This window comes from Neodiprion fabricii, chromosome 3 (assembly GCF_021155785.1).
Source record: "Neodiprion fabricii isolate iyNeoFabr1 chromosome 3, iyNeoFabr1.1, whole genome shotgun sequence".
Taxonomy (NCBI): domain Eukaryota; kingdom Metazoa; phylum Arthropoda; class Insecta; order Hymenoptera; family Diprionidae; genus Neodiprion; species Neodiprion fabricii.
This window is the reverse complement of record NC_060241.1, coordinates 9146624-9162530: the sequence shown is the minus strand read 5'-3', so window position 1 is coordinate 9162530 and position 15907 is coordinate 9146624. Positions and strand designations below refer to the sequence as shown.

At 34.3% G+C, this 15907-nt stretch overlaps 2 protein-coding genes across 2 annotated transcripts; one reads left to right on the top strand and one right to left on the bottom strand.

The window, feature by feature from the left end:
* Nucleotides 1-4039: 4039 nt before the first annotated feature.
* Nucleotides 4040-5492, top strand: LOC124177637 (tigger transposable element-derived protein 6-like). The gene is made up of 2 exons (XM_046560206.1): nucleotides 4040-4442; nucleotides 5431-5492. The coding sequence occupies exons 1-2, from the start codon at nucleotides 4040-4042 to the stop codon at nucleotides 5490-5492; spliced, it is 465 nt and encodes a 154-aa protein (XP_046416162.1).
* Nucleotides 5493-8677: 3185 nt separating this feature from the next.
* On the bottom strand, nucleotides 8678-14551 carry LOC124177636 (zinc finger BED domain-containing protein 4-like). The gene is made up of 6 exons (XM_046560205.1): nucleotides 14504-14551; nucleotides 12014-12425; nucleotides 11721-11899; nucleotides 11132-11324; nucleotides 10666-10965; nucleotides 8678-8712 (listed from the first exon to the last, which is right to left on the bottom strand). Exons 1-6 carry the CDS (start codon nucleotides 14549-14551, stop codon nucleotides 8678-8680), a joined length of 1167 nt encoding a protein of 388 aa, XP_046416161.1.
* Between the last annotated feature and the right edge of the window lie 1356 nt (nucleotides 14552-15907).

The following is a 15907-nucleotide window of genomic DNA, read 5'->3' as shown; positions in this document are numbered from 1 at the left end:
TCCCTTTTTCCCCTTCCTCCTTCCGTTTTCTCTTCCATAAGTCTAGCACCGTCGCCGTCGATCCCAGGCTATGCCTCCTATCCCTCCCTAACGCTGCTACTGCCCCCGGCCTACCTTTCTCATTCTCCTCCTCTTCCCTGTTCGCCCCTTCTTTTTGGCCACCCGCGTTACTCATATTCTTCCTCTCCGTCACCACTCCCTACCTTATCTATCCGCCGCCTACCTGTCTCTACTCTATCCCCCTTCTTACTCCCTAGATGTCACCGCCTATGCTTATCTTATCCGAATGGTTGCCGTCCGCCGGCTCTTTCTGCCTAACCTCAAAACTCTCCCTCTTCTTTCTTTTTCAACTGCCCTTCCTTTCTATTCCTGCCTCCCTATTCCCTTCACTCGACCTCCCGTCTATGTTTTCCCCGCTCCTTCTCTGCCCTATTTCCTTTTCTCCTTACCTTTGCTATCCTGCTAAATTCTCGCCATTTCACTTACACTCTTTCGCACACCTGCCACTCACATTCAAAACGGAAACGGAAGTCTTATGAGATCAATGAATAGTTCAATATTAATGTAAAAAAAAAATATATTTTCAGGAACTTTGCGTCTATACGTGCAAAACAGAAATGGAAAATGGAGATGTATCTCCTTATCAAAAAAATATAAATAATAAAGGAATAATTATATTGGTTATTGAAATTAGATTGAGAGAACTACATTTTTTTCTTTCGGTTTATAACAACATTAAGAAATGACATATTTTCTTTCATTATTAAGAATGGGTATAGAATGTGAAACTAATAATATATTATTGGTGGAGACTATTTCATCTTTAAGGATAAGCATGAAATTTTGAACTAATAATATTTATAGATGCAAAACAATGAAATGAAAGATGACTTGCACGTGATTCTCTAAAAATGTTGATGCGAGATTTCAAATTAAACACGATTAAAATTCAGCATATTTGATTCGATTTTTATTCATGCTGGTTTTGCTGCGTATATATTACTTAAAAACATCTCACATCGTTAACGCAGTAATGAATATTGAGTATTGCATGTTTTGATTTGTAGCTTCTGTTTGTGTATGTATGTTTGTGTACATTTTTGTGTGTAATTTCTCGATCCTTATGTTCTCTCCGAGTGTTCTTATTCGGCTGCCACGGCTTGTTATTTGTAGTCCGGTCAATTTCGACATCCAAGGTTACAAAAATTCACACTCGGCTGAAAATCGGTAGGATTGGTCAAAGCACCATCATCAATGAAATGTGAACAGTTCTCATCGATCCAACACCTGGAAAAAAATTTACTTGGGGTCAAAGGTCACAAAAACGGGTTTTTCGCGATTTTCAGCAAAACGGTAAGTTTTATCATAAAATTAGCCCAGTCAAAAATTGTAGATCAGATAATTATCTATAAAAAATCTTGGAATGCTTGTTTCCTAAGAGCCACCGTTTCAGGAATATGACGATTCAAAAAGTTGAAAGAGTTGTGATCGTCATTATATGCGCGGTTTTTTTAATGTGGTTTCCCCGGTAGGCCTATTCCACTGATCTGTTGTGATTCAGTTCAATTTGAAACTATTAAATAATTAAAGATATTGGCATGGGTCGAAAATGATAAAAGGGGTGTAAATAAAAAAAAAAAAATATGGAAATTTATCTATCGGAATCATAATTATCTGAAACTTCTGCAACCTCTTCTCCTTGTTCTTCTCCTTGTTTATATTCTTCATCCTGGGTGCAAGTAAATTGCCCCAATAATGATACATCGCATGTCTCTTCGTTAGCATCAAATGAAACTTCAATTGTTGGTGATTCAACATTGGAGCATGACCGGCCTTGACAATTTGTACATGCTACAGAACAAAACAGTCCAACTTTTTTGCAACCACATTCAGCACTACATCCCTTTTTACAGATGCAAAAAATTGTGTTTAGCAGTTTTTCTGACGCAGGTGGGAGTAAAGTTTGAACCGGCTCTAATGAATTGTCGACCAACTTCTAACCCCAGTCTTTTGGGTCTAGCTGATAACCAAGCCACGCTTGAACTTGGTAATATACCCGAAAAAGATGTTGATCAGCAGCCGCTGAGGTTGAAGAAAGACAAGCTAACTGCACTTGATTTTTATTTCAAATATTTTTAACGAAACATGCATATCGGAACTTATCTAAGCACGTAATTTTTTTAGGAGCTTCATACATACAGAGAAGAAAGCGAATTCCGTTGGTGATAACTTCTTGTGGCGTTGAATTACTCTTTTTAAAAACTTCAGCACATTGAACTAAATCTTGTTTTTCAAACATTTTACAAACAGTTGTTTTACCCCTCCTGAAAAATGGGGATGTCGTATCACAGCCAGTTATTGCATGTAAAAATAGTGCATGATTTTGGCACTTTGCAAAAGCAGATAAACATTTTGATGAATATATTACCGATTGATGTTGAGCTTTTCCAGGTTTAAATGAAAAAATAGTTTTATCGATTGGACTTCGAGCAGTGAGTAATAGGAGTAAGTCTACATCTTCACTTATAACAATAGTTGTATTTGTTGAATTGAATTGCTCTATTGCTGTTTCAATATTTGCAAGAAATTTCTGTTGACTGGTAGAAATTGTCATAGATTGATCAAATAAAATATCAGAAGATGAAGATGTTGCTGAAGTTTGTAACGAGATACACGAGGCGACACTTACGGAAGCGGCCGAACACCGGTCTCTCTGTCTTACCATATAACAACTAGTGTCAGATAAGCGTTCCAATATAGCAACACTGAAGAATAAAGAAGGTTTAGTCAAAATCCGGTCAGGTAAATAGATATATTTAATTGTTGGGCAAACGAACATGTTTGCGTTTGCGACGTTTCGGCCGGGCCCTGCCGACCATCATCAGGCTATAATAATTACAATATAATATTAAATAATTAAGAGGTCCCGGCACTTTTTTGTCGAATTCCCTCTGTTAATGGAACTTTACGAACCTGGTTAAATGAGATTCGATTTCTAGAATTCTTTCGATATTTACCTCTATAAATGGGACTCTGCAGCTTAATTCCCTGTATAAGCGAGACATTTTATCAGGTTGAGACAGACTTAGACACGTTTGTTTACAAACATTTGAATTTCTTTCGCATCGTTCGCACGTACATGCTCTTTTGTCAGTACTATTTCAAGTTTTGACGTGCAAACATAAGAATAAAAGTGTACAAAATGTCCAAACGTAAGCATAACACATTAACAGTATCTGAAATATTAAAGCTTCTATCAGACTATGATTGTGGAAAGTCGCGCGATAAACTGTGTGCGGAGTATAATGTACCAAAATCGACCTTGTGTAGAATTATTAAAAACAACGAGAATATTCGGTCTCAGTATATTGATGGAAAAGGGAAGCTTAAACGAATAAGATCAGCAGAGCATCCTGAACTCGAAAAATGTCTTTCGACGTGGATGAAGCAGGTACGGAATGATAACATTCCAATAAGCGGACCAATGATTAAAGAAAAAGCTCAAGAATTTGCAAGTAAGCTCCATATCAATTTTTCTGGCAGTAATGGATGGTTAGAGGGGTTTAAGAAAAGAAACGATATAGCATTTGAAAATATTTGTGGTGAGAGCAATTCTGTGGACAACAATGAATGTAGTGAGTGGATTAAAAACCTTCCAGTTTTATTACACCATTATGCTCCCGATGACGTATTCAACGCCGATGAAGCAGGCTTATTCTACAAGTGTCTACCGGATAAAACGTTTACGTTCAAAGGTCAGCCTTGCCATGGTGGCAAATTGAGTAAAGATCGGGTTACTGTACTTGTGTGTGCAAATATGTCCGGAAATGAAAAACTGCCACTTCTCTTAATTGGAAAATCTAAGAGCCCAAGATGCTTCAAGAATATCAAGACGTTGCCTGTTAATTATCAAAATAATAAAAAGGCCTGGATGACTTCAGATTTATTTGTAGATTGGTTAAAAAAAGTGAACGCCGATATGAGGGCCCAAAAACGAAAGATAGTGATGTTTGTCGACAATTGCACAGCTCACAACAATATGCCAAAATTGGAGTACGTTAAATTATTGTATTTACCCGCTAATACAACAAGTAAATTGCAGCCCATGGATCAGGGTATTATCAACAACTTCAAAGTGTACTACAGAAAGGAAGTTGTGCAATATGTTCTAAAGTCTATAAAAGATGATCAAAGCCCTGAAATCAACATACTACAGGCCATGGGTTTTGCAGGAAAAGCTTGGTTTTCAGTTAGCAAAACCACAATAAGTAATGGTTACAAAAAAGCTGGATTCAAAGTGACGAATGTATCTGAACCTGAGAACCTACAAGAAGAGGTAGAGACCATTGCAAGATTTCCAGAATGGAACAAACTAATTTTCACCTGTAGGAACAACGAAAATGACCAGCAGCCGAGTTTTCAGGATTTCGTTTCTATGGACGATGATGTAATAATTTCAGAAGATCTTACTGATGACGAAATCGTTTCTACGTATTCTTCTTTGGAGACTGAAGCAGAAATAGAAGAAGTTTATGAAGAAACTTCAGTAAACATTTCAAAGCGTGAGGCAATGGAAGCTTTGGAGACTTTGCATAAGTATTTTAAGATGTCAAATATAGACGATCAAAGAATTTTTGATCAAATTTATGCCATCGAGAAACAGGTTTTAGCAACTAGCCATCAAATACAAACCAATATAACCGATTACTTGAAGTCATAAACTTTACTGTACTGTACTACATATATTTATTTTTTATAATGAATAAATAAATTCTCACACTTAGTTTCATTTATTATTCATATAAAGAAAATGACATCTCTCATTTACTTCAATTTGAATCTGCCGCCATTACCACCAGTGTTATAGAGGGAGTTGCCTATCGTCATCATACATTATAACATACTCTGTGATTACTGATTCTATGGGCTCTGTGATATTGAAAATTCTAACCTAATAAGTACGTGAATTTACGACTACAATAAATGTGCATTTTATTAAGGATATTATTAAAACTTGAATAAACTACTGTACATTACCTGGAGTAAAAACTTTTAATGTTGTTTTCTGTTTTTATTTCAGGTAAGTAACATTGTATTGATATCTTAGCTGACTGTAGAAGTTGTGATTGTAATACTAAAATAAACTGTTTTTATTTCAGAATCCAACTTGAGTTTTTATTTTAAAAGTGGAGTAGAAGTACAATTATTGAGATTATTACATTCATATAAAAAATCTATTTAATTATATAACTCAAAACATTAAAAATACTCATACTTATTTACAATTAATATTTCCACCTTTATATTTGGAATAACGGTAAATTTCGACCTCTATAAGCGGGGGCCTCTGTAAATGAGATAACTAGTATTTTAAACCTGTCTAATTGGAAAACTTGATAAATGAAAACCTCTTCAAATGGTGTAAAATGTATGGTCCCTTGAAATCTCAATTAACCAGGTTTCACTGTATATATTGTCACGTGTTCAACTGACAATTTTTAGATTAAGTGTGAAAATTGCGGTTAGCAACGATAGTATAAAATATAGGTTACATGAATGAAATTTGACGATGAAAGAGGTTAATAATTGTGTAAGAATTGAAATAAAAAGAGATCTAACAAGATATGGACGGATTACTCACAAAATTTGACGACCTGTGCCTGCTTGGGTGTTTTTAGTTCAGCATTTTTGACGAAAGTGAAAATTAGCGGATACCGATTAAAAATCTATGGTAATGAGGTGTGATATTGATCTATGTAGGAGCAAAATGGATTTGAGACTGATACAACGTAATAAGGGCGCCAATTTTGAAAACTAGAGAATGTTAGAGTATAGATGGCTGAGATGTTGGATATCTGTGCGCTTGTTGACAGAGTTACTTTTGTTCTTCAAGATATGGATCATTTTCTTAATATTACGTTTATACCAAGTAGGTTCTGTAGCTAAGGTTACGGAGTTATCAAAATCAAAATGATGTCCAAGACTCAAGGTGTGTTCTGCTAGAGCGCATCTGTCAGTTTCATGGCATTTAATATTTGACCGATGGCCAGAAATTCTATTTTTTAAATGTTGTGACGTCTGTCCAATATAACTTTTGCTACAGTCTCGACATGATATTTTATACACGCAATTGATGTCATCTAAATTAGGAGTTACAGATCTTAAGTGAGAAAAAAGAGGATATTTAGTAGTATTATTAATTCTAAACGTAATTTCGATGCCTTTAATTTTCAAAACTTTTTTAATTTGGCTAGATAGATTTTCAATATAGGGTATAGAGATGGTGTTCTTGAATTTGTCATTATCATTAGGTTGATTGTTAGAGCCTATATTCAAATCAATAGAATTGTACATTTTTTCAACTCCATACTTTTTAATATCATTGATGAAATTTGAAGGATAGCCATTTGAAATAAGAGTTGTTTCCACGAGTTTTAAGTTTTTTGTTTTTTTTTTTGAGAAATTGAGGGTTTGAAATTTTAAGACAACGATCGAACAAAGCTATGGCGACAGATTCTTTATATTCCATAGGATGATCTGAACGATAATAAATGTATCTACCAGACCAAGTTTGTTTGTGATGCCAATATTGGATTACAGTATCATTTTGATTAATCACCAAGGTGTCAAGAAAACTGATTTCACCATCTTTTTCCAACTCAATTGCAAACTGTATGTGAGGGTGAAAATTGTTAAATTTATTTAGACGGAATTGTAAGTTTTCTTTTTTCACACAAGTTATAATATCGTCTACATAACGGTAGTAGAAAGGGAGACTAAAGGGGAGCTGTGAGATAATTTTTTGTTCAAAATGTTCAAGTACTAAATTTGCTACCACTGGGCTAATTGGTGAGCCCATGGCTACACCAAAAATTTGTTGGTAAAATTTTTCTTGGTAGGCGAAGTAGCAAGAGTTGAAACAAAGTTTTGTAGCTACAAGAAAATCTTTTTTGTTGATGTTAGTGTGTGATTTTAATTTGGGCCAATTTTTACTGATCATAGAAATTGCTATATATTAGTAAACAGTGATTTGACATCTAAGGAGATTAATAGGTGTTCTCTAGGGATTAGTGTATTTCTGATTTTGTTTACAAAGGACCAAGTGTCCTTGATGTGATAGTTGGATTTACCTGTGATGTTAGAGAGTACACTAGAGCAGAATCTGGAGATTTTGTACGTAGGTGAATTGATGTTGCATACAATTGGTCTCAGAGGTACATTGATATTGTGTATTTTTGGTAGAAAATATGTCTTAGGAGGCAGAGAGTTGTAGGTTTTGAGATTTTTTGCCGAGTTTGAATCTACAAATTTTTTCTGGTGCCACAGGTTTATCATATCATTGACTTGTTTTTGTATCTTATTGGTGGGATCACGAGAGATAAGAGTGTGTGTGTTGGAATCATTAAGAATATGTTTGCATTTTTGTTCAAAATCCATCTTGTCCATGGCGACTGTTATATTGCCTTTGTCAGCATCAGTGACGACTAAGTGATTATGATGTTTTAAAAATTCTTTTGTTTGATTTACTTTGGAAGTTATTCGACAGTAAGATTCAAGTGGATTTCTATGGATATATACATTCATTACCGTTCAAATCATCCTATGAAACATGAAAAATCTGTCGCCTTAGCTTTGTTCGATCGTTGTCTTAAAATTTCAAACCCTCAATTTCTCAAAAAAAAAAAAAAAAAAACTTAAAACTCGTGGAAACAACTCTTATTTGAAATGGCTATCCTTCAAATTTCATCAATGATATTAAAAAGTATGGAGTTGAAATATTGTACAATTCTATTGATTTGAATATAGACTCTAACAATCAACCTAATGATAATGACAAATTTAATAACACCATCTCTATACCCTATATTGAAAATCTGTCTAGCCAAATTAAAAAAGATTTCAAAATTGAAGGCATCGAAATTACGTTTAGAATTAATAATACTACTAAATATCCTCTTTTTTTTCACTCACGATCTGTATCTCCTAATTTAGATGAAATCAATTGTGTTTATAAAATACTATGTGGAGACTGTAGCAAAAGTTATATTGGACAGACGTCACAACATCTAAAAAATGGAATTTCTGTTCTAATTAGAATTCACTTCTGAAACATTTTGTAATTATTATAGCCTGATGATGGTCGGCAGGGCCCGGCCGAAACGTCGCAAACGCAAACATGTTCGTTTGCCCAACAATTAAATATATCTATTTACCTGACCGGATTTTGACTAAACCTTCCTCATTCTTTAATCTACCTCCTGGTCACTAATACTTCACAAATATAGCAATACTAGTCAAACTCACGGGATATCCGTTCGCGGCAAAGAGACTCTGCGAGAAGACGCCACGGCAATGAGTCGCACACCTAATACCTCGTAGACCGCCTTCATTTTACTTTGTTTTTTAATTTAAATTCCTTCGTCGAATCAAATCGTATAAATGTAACTGCTAGCACACTGACCAGTGAGCACGTCGAATCCTGATGGAATGTCATCTGACCAGAACACCATAATATTCGTTATCATTCTCCGATCGTCGCTACGCGGAACGCAGCGAGAGCCAACGTCGATAGTAACGAATTAGTAGTCGTTTTGTGTCACAGTTCGTTACTCAGGCCATTAGACCACCAACAAGATAAGTTTTTAACATTGTATCGAGTCACACGTAACGTCATTTTCTACTTTCCTTTTTCTAGCCTCTCAGTATCTTTTCCTGTACCCATATTTCATTTAACTTAGAATCATTTGCCTTTTGTATTTAGAGTCACAAGTATAACCTTATTTTTGCCTTTCTAATCGAAAAATCACAGGCCGGTAGGCGTATTTTAAGTTTTTTGGTGTGAGTGATGTGTGAATGGTTTCTTTTTTCTTATTTTTTCGTCACCTTGTAAACCCATTTTGCCGGTTTCTGTGTCAAAACGCCAATAAATAAAAATGTTCTCTCACTAATATTTTCATAACTGATGTTAACCATAAAAAATCCCTCATAAGTTGAATGGGAGGCAGATGTTGCTCAAGGTTACACTGGCGTATAAAATGAGGGACAGGGTTTCTTTTTGCCCGAAATTCTCATATTGATAATATTTTATGTGTAAGTTACACTGAGCGATAGAACGATATTTTTACTTGCATTACAGTTTCAGTGATGTATATACGTGGTGTACTTATACATATTATAACGATTACAACTTCTTCAACTTTTTGACTCGTTATATCTCTAAAACAGTGGCTCTTAGGAAGCAAGTATTCCGACATTTTTTATAGATAATTATCTGATCTACAATTTTTGTCGGGGCTAATTTTATGATGAAACATACCGTTTTGCTGAAAATCGCGAAAAACCCGATTTTGTGACATTCGAACCCGAGTAAATTCTTTTCCAGGCGTCGGATCGATGAGGACTTTTCATATTTCATGTATAATAGTGTTTTGAACAATCCTATCAATTTTCAGCCGAGTGTGAATTTTTGTAACCTCATCCCCATTTTTTGGTCTAATTTGACCGGACTACTGGTGTATTATAAAAATAAAAGATTACAGGAAATCTGACGTTTGCATATTTTCAATACGTTAATTCCTTGTATCAAATTGTTATAATATTACTGACATTCTTCTGACAGCCTTTATCCACTCATTTCTCTTGCTGATTTCCCAATTTCGTCTCGGAAACGAATAAAAAGTTAACTCTGGATTTTTCGATTGGATATTTTTGCAATCCACAACACAATGGTGCCTCGTATCACCCATTTCTTGTTTATTTCGGAGAGTACGTTTTAATTGAATCAATACATAAATCGCACAGCTGACCGCACTCGCACGTCCATGTGTTGTTTGAATCTGCCACCGAGCCGCGCCACTATATTTATCCAAGAGGAGTATTCTCTCAGTATATTTCTGGCCTGAGCTGTGTTTGATTATCCCGGAACTATCGAGAGAAAGATCGGAGCGACTCGGAACTCACTCCGAAACACCTCACGTCTCAGGGTCAGACCTCCGCTGCCGCTATCTTGTCGCCGCGCGCCGTACCCCGAGCACTGTCCAAGTACCGCACGCGCGCGCTAGGGGCGCGCGTCTCTCGTAACTCCAGCGACGCCGGCCAGGTATATATCCCACTGCACCGGACCGCGAGTCGGCCGAGCTGCGGAAGGTCATTCCGCACGCCGGTCCGCGGGCAAGTTTGGCACCGTCATCTTCGTTGACAGATGAGTATCTATTAGGGATGGAAACATGAGCTGAAGAATCGATTCCCGTTTCCGATTCAATTATCGGAGATTTCTATTCTTCGAATCGATTAATCAATGTCAAGATTCGATTCTACTTGAGAATTGATTCTGAGTAAGAGTTTTATTTTTCATAATTTGAATTTTATAAATTTTTTTTTATATAAATTAAACTTGTAAAATAAGGTTAAAGGTACAATAAAATGTAAAATTATAAAATATTATATATTATTAAAAAAGTAACATTTGAAAACATTAATAAGACTAGTATTTTTCTCAAATAATTAATTAAAAATATTATTTTGAAAACCATACATTTTTTTCGATAGATCTCAAGAAAATCAACACATTTAAATGATTCGGTGACAATTTATTTCTCAGCTGATTAGCAATCAAACCTGAGTGTGAAAATATCCGCTCACACGGAGTTGATGTTGTAACAATACTTAAATATTTTCTAGCAATAGGGGATAAATGGGGGTAATCAGATTCGTACGATTGCCAAGTTGCAATCGGGTTTGGATTAGTTTTTCGGTCTACTGTAGACCGATTCAAAAACTGCCTAAGTTCGATAGGCAGACCGCCTGCTTCATCGCTGTCAGCGACTTGTACGTTGTGTTGCACAGCGTCGTCTAAAAAATCCCACAGATCATTAGCACCTGAAGATTGTTGATGATCTGTGAGATCATTTTCGCAGGTAATCGCAAGAGTTTTCGATGACTTGATTCCTTTTTTCAAAATTTCACCTATACAGACAAAATTCCAATACCATATTAAAATCATATACAAATGAAAACAAAATTCTTCTCAAATATTAAATTGGAGGAAATCCGATTGAAGAATCCCAATAAAGCACATTGATTTGTTTTTCTGCAAATTTAAGTATTGAAACGCATTATGTTGGAAACATACCCACAGTAGTTACAGCGCCTGCTGAATTTTGAATACTTTGAAAAACTATTTTCTTATATCGTGGATCTAAAAGAGTAGCAATCGAATACACTTTTACCGACTCTATATTTGAGAACTTTTGTTTTATTTCAGCGACTAGGTTTTTCTTCATTTGTATTTCAATTGATGTCACAGGACAAAGTCTGTCGGTTCCCTGAAAGAAAAAAAATATAAAACTTATTAATAGAGAATTTTAATCGTAGAACTTTGTTATAATGGCGGTTAAAAATTTTCCAATTTACTTGTAGAATAATCTAAATATTCACGATAAACGTACTATTAAAATTATATTTTTATAATGAAGTAATAATACATTTTTGGATGAAATAAAACATTGCTCTATTTGATTCTCGGTTTGAATTTCAATGTCGCTAATTAAACTATTCTAACCGTAAATAACATTAGTTATGAATGTGCAAATTATAAAATTAACAGGGTATTACTAACAGATATTGAGCGAGTTACAGAAATTTATATAAAATAAATTTTAATATTAAAAACATGGCTTTTAAATAACGACGCATTAAAAGGTGAAGAAAAATTTACTTACTCTCTTCAATCCAGTAATTAATGGGATACATTTACTTAATGTCACTTCCTTGTCAGCGCTGACTTCGTGAGTTACATGCCATAACGGCTTCAAGATGTCTCGTATTTCAATCAGAGCATCAAGCTCTTCGGCTGTTAAAATTTCAGGAGGTTTCGACCTTGAACTTTTGTCTCGATGAACTTTCAAAAGTGCACAATTGACATGTTCAGCCAGATTAATAAACCGTTCTACCATTTCATAACATGAATTCCACCGGGTCCTGACTTCTTGAACTAATTTTCACGCCGACTTACACCCAGACTGCTCTTGCAAAATTTCTAGCTCACGAGACGCAATTTCACTGCAGCGGAAAAACTTGACGATCTTCTCAACTTTCATTATAAGATTTCTCACCGACGAATTTTGGGAATCTTCACAAAAAAACTCCTCAGTATCACTTTCATCATCGAGTAAATGATGAATATTATCATCACTTGATTCAGACGCGGGCTTAGATGTATCAACTTCTATTAGTTTTTGACCAATATTATTTATGGCGTGACCGAAGCATGAAATATGTTTAGACTCTCCGAATTCTTCTTTGATAGCACCTTTGATGTTTGCTACGCCATCAGAAACGACTGTACTTATTTTATCGTCATGAATATCCCACTCATTGCAAATGTCTCTTAACTTCATCCGAAGAATAGCAATAGTTTTCCTATCCTGTAGATAATAGGCACCAAGCTCATACGATTTCATTTCGTATCCTTTTGAACAAAAAAAAAAAAAATATAATTATAATAGAAATAAATAAATAAAATGATTTTATAAGTTATACTATATTACTATTTGAAAATTAATTTTCAATTGGTTAGTATAATAATATTAATATTATAACTAAAATTGATATTTTAATTTATACACGTATAAGCCAAACAAAATCACTTTTAAAAATCAATATCAATTAGCACATAATCACCTAAATTTACCTATTAGATAATGAACAGTTAGTCCAAGATAGCTACGCATCGTATTTTTGTGCGTCCAAATATCAGTTGTTAATCAAACTGAATCGGCTTCTCGGAGTTCAGTTTTCACTTTAATTTTAAGCTCTTCATACTTCGCTGTCATTCGTTTTGCTATTGTGGGCTCACAGGGCGGTTTATAAAGTGGCTGTAATTTTTGAACGAACATTCTGAAGCCTGGTTTTTCCGGTGTACACAAAGAGAGATTATCGACAGCAATCATGTACATTAATGTATTTGTGACGTCATTATTTCTGTACCCACCTTCTGTGAATGCACATACAAACATACACATGCATATTTATATTCATGAACTTAAATTTTATATTAAGTCAAAACTCAGTTGTTTATAAGAATAGTTTGTATATAAATAAATTCATTACCTCAAAATGAAATTGCATTGTTCAAGCATCGGTTAAGAGGACCTTCATAAATAGGTTTTTCATTAAGATCCAAACCTGAAGATGATGAGGAAGTACTTCGGACTGACTCATTTGATGTACCACTCAAATTAACCTATAAATAATTTAAAGTAAATTATCAACAAGTAGATGCAAAATTTTATTCGTGATGGAAAAGAAGACAGAAAATAATAAAAAACATTTAGAATTACCTTTTTAGATTGGAAAACCGAGCTTGTGTCACTGTCACTGTCTTGTTCAGATATTTTTATTTTTTTTGATTCATTCGACGAATTAGGTAGTTTAATGTTATGAACTTTTTTAAAATGTTTAATTAGAGCCGACGTACTATTTTTATAAGTTAAATTTTTATTACATTCATTGCACTTTACGTTATTCCCCTTATCAATTTTTGTAAAATAAATCCATACCGGACTAGGCGCCATTTTACATATTACAACTAATTTGCATATATCTATCTTAATATAGAAGGCGCTATCTCCATGTGAAAATAAAAAGAAAATGAACTATATATGTCATAAAAACATACATAATTGTAAGATGATTGGTTAAAAAAAAAAAAAAAAAAAAAAAATGAGGGTCAGAAAACGATGCGAGCGCACAGAGAGCGCTAAATTTAAAATATTTTCATAATGATATATACTTTGGACCATTTTCCATTCAATATTGATGCTATAGTGTCATTACTCCGGTTTTAAAATAAATTATAGAATCGATCGCTAAGAATCGATTCTAGATCGATTCTGATAACTGGGAATCGAATCTAAAGAATCGAGTTTTTTGACCACAGAATCGATTCTCGGGTAGAATCGGAATCGATTTTACCATCCCTAGTATCTTTTTGTGTGATAATGATAATCGACTCTAACCGTCCAAGAGATTCCGACATATAATTTCGCACTGTATGAATACAATCATTCGGTCCCAATTAAATGAATAATGGTGCAAGCAAGTTAATTAATCTTCCAAACCCCTCTTCGACCACGCTGAAAGGAATAATTCTCGCGTTATATCAATAGTTCTATAGCGTCTGGATCCGTTTGATTTTTGAACCCCCTGATCCAAATTCTAATATTTTTGAGAATGATGGTTCTATGCCGATTTTCTGTCGTTCAGGAGATGAAGGCCCTACAGGATCTTCAATTTGAGATGCGGAAGTGGTCGGCAACGTAATCATACAGTCTTCATAATATGTAGATGTCGATGGCTTACAATTAGCAGACAAAGCTGCAATTGATTCTTCCTGCCAACTGTTTATTCACGTAAACATGTGTATTCATATTGCCCGGGCATTTTAAATAGTGCCCTGATTTATCATTTGGATGGTTCAAAGCAGAAAATAGTAGGTACTTACCTTTTTATTTTCAATACTACTTATGATACCAGAGTGTTGCCTTTCCATGTGTCGCTTGAAAATGGTTGTATTACCACACGTATTTAAAATTTTAGGGCAATATTTACATTTAGCATTGCCAGATTTATTGTCAACATGAAAATATTGACGCCAATCACTTGTCGCTCTTTTGGTTGTTGACTTTGTTAAAAACAAGATTCTTACAAACACTATTTTTTTTTTGTCACGAAAAACTTTCAAAATTGTCATTAGAACAATGGAGCTTCAATAACGAATAATTAATGACATATCAGCCGAAAATTGGTAAAATAAACAGTACAACCGTTGCCTAATTCCATCTAGTGAATGTTTGATTAGACAAACTAATGAAGTAATGTTTCAAAAGTACAGAAGGGCTGTCATCGTGGACGCACAGATGGCGTTAATGTAATATTTTCTCCATGGAGATGGTATTCTGTCATGGTTCGCGCTCCGGGTTATAAAAGACCAGGCCTAATGTCGGGTGGTGGAAGATAAAAAATCGATTATAATTGATTTTTTAGTACAAAAAAAATCGATTATTAATCAATTATTTGAAATATTGAAATCAAGTATGAAAAATTGATTTTAACTTTTAAAAAAAATCAATTTAATCCGATTATTTCCATAGACGATTAATTTTTCACGTCCCTAATCCAATGGCGTGCTAGATCGCTCTATTAGTTCATTCGTTTCTCTTTGAAAACGATTTAGTAAAAACAATTGAATAGAAAAAAATATATTTATGATTATATCAAGTTCTGTTTATTTTTGTTTTTAAGAACAAGGTATATCATGAAGAGTTCAAACGTCTATCTATGTAACATAAAATTTTTTGGAATCAATAATGAAAAATGAAACAATCTATATTAATAAGTAGTCAACAACTAGTCTCGTTCCTAGTATAATACGTAAACATATTACAATACTAGAAAAGTATGAATTATCGCAATTAAAGCGGACATTTTTCCTCATGACATGAAATCTTTTACTTAATTGTAACTGAAACTGATAGAGTGATTTATATTAATGATTAGTCGACAACTAGTCTCGTTCCCAGTATAATACGTAATCATATAGCCTTTTTAATAATTAAAAATTGTTGTGCGCATGCCCCAACTTCCGCCATGTTTTTCGGGCACTTCACAAATAAATAAGCAGTACATACCACCTTTTCAATGTAACGTGCTGTAATGCTAAATTCTGCTGCCCTCGGATGGGGACTTACCGTTGACACTTTGGCGCGATTCTCCACTTATTAAAATATCAAACTATAACAAAATCAATTATGTTGGGCGCCAGAACCGTTAGCGTCGATTCTCAAACAATAATACAAATCAATAAAAATAACACGAAACCGTACAAAGAATGAATAGAAAACCCGTT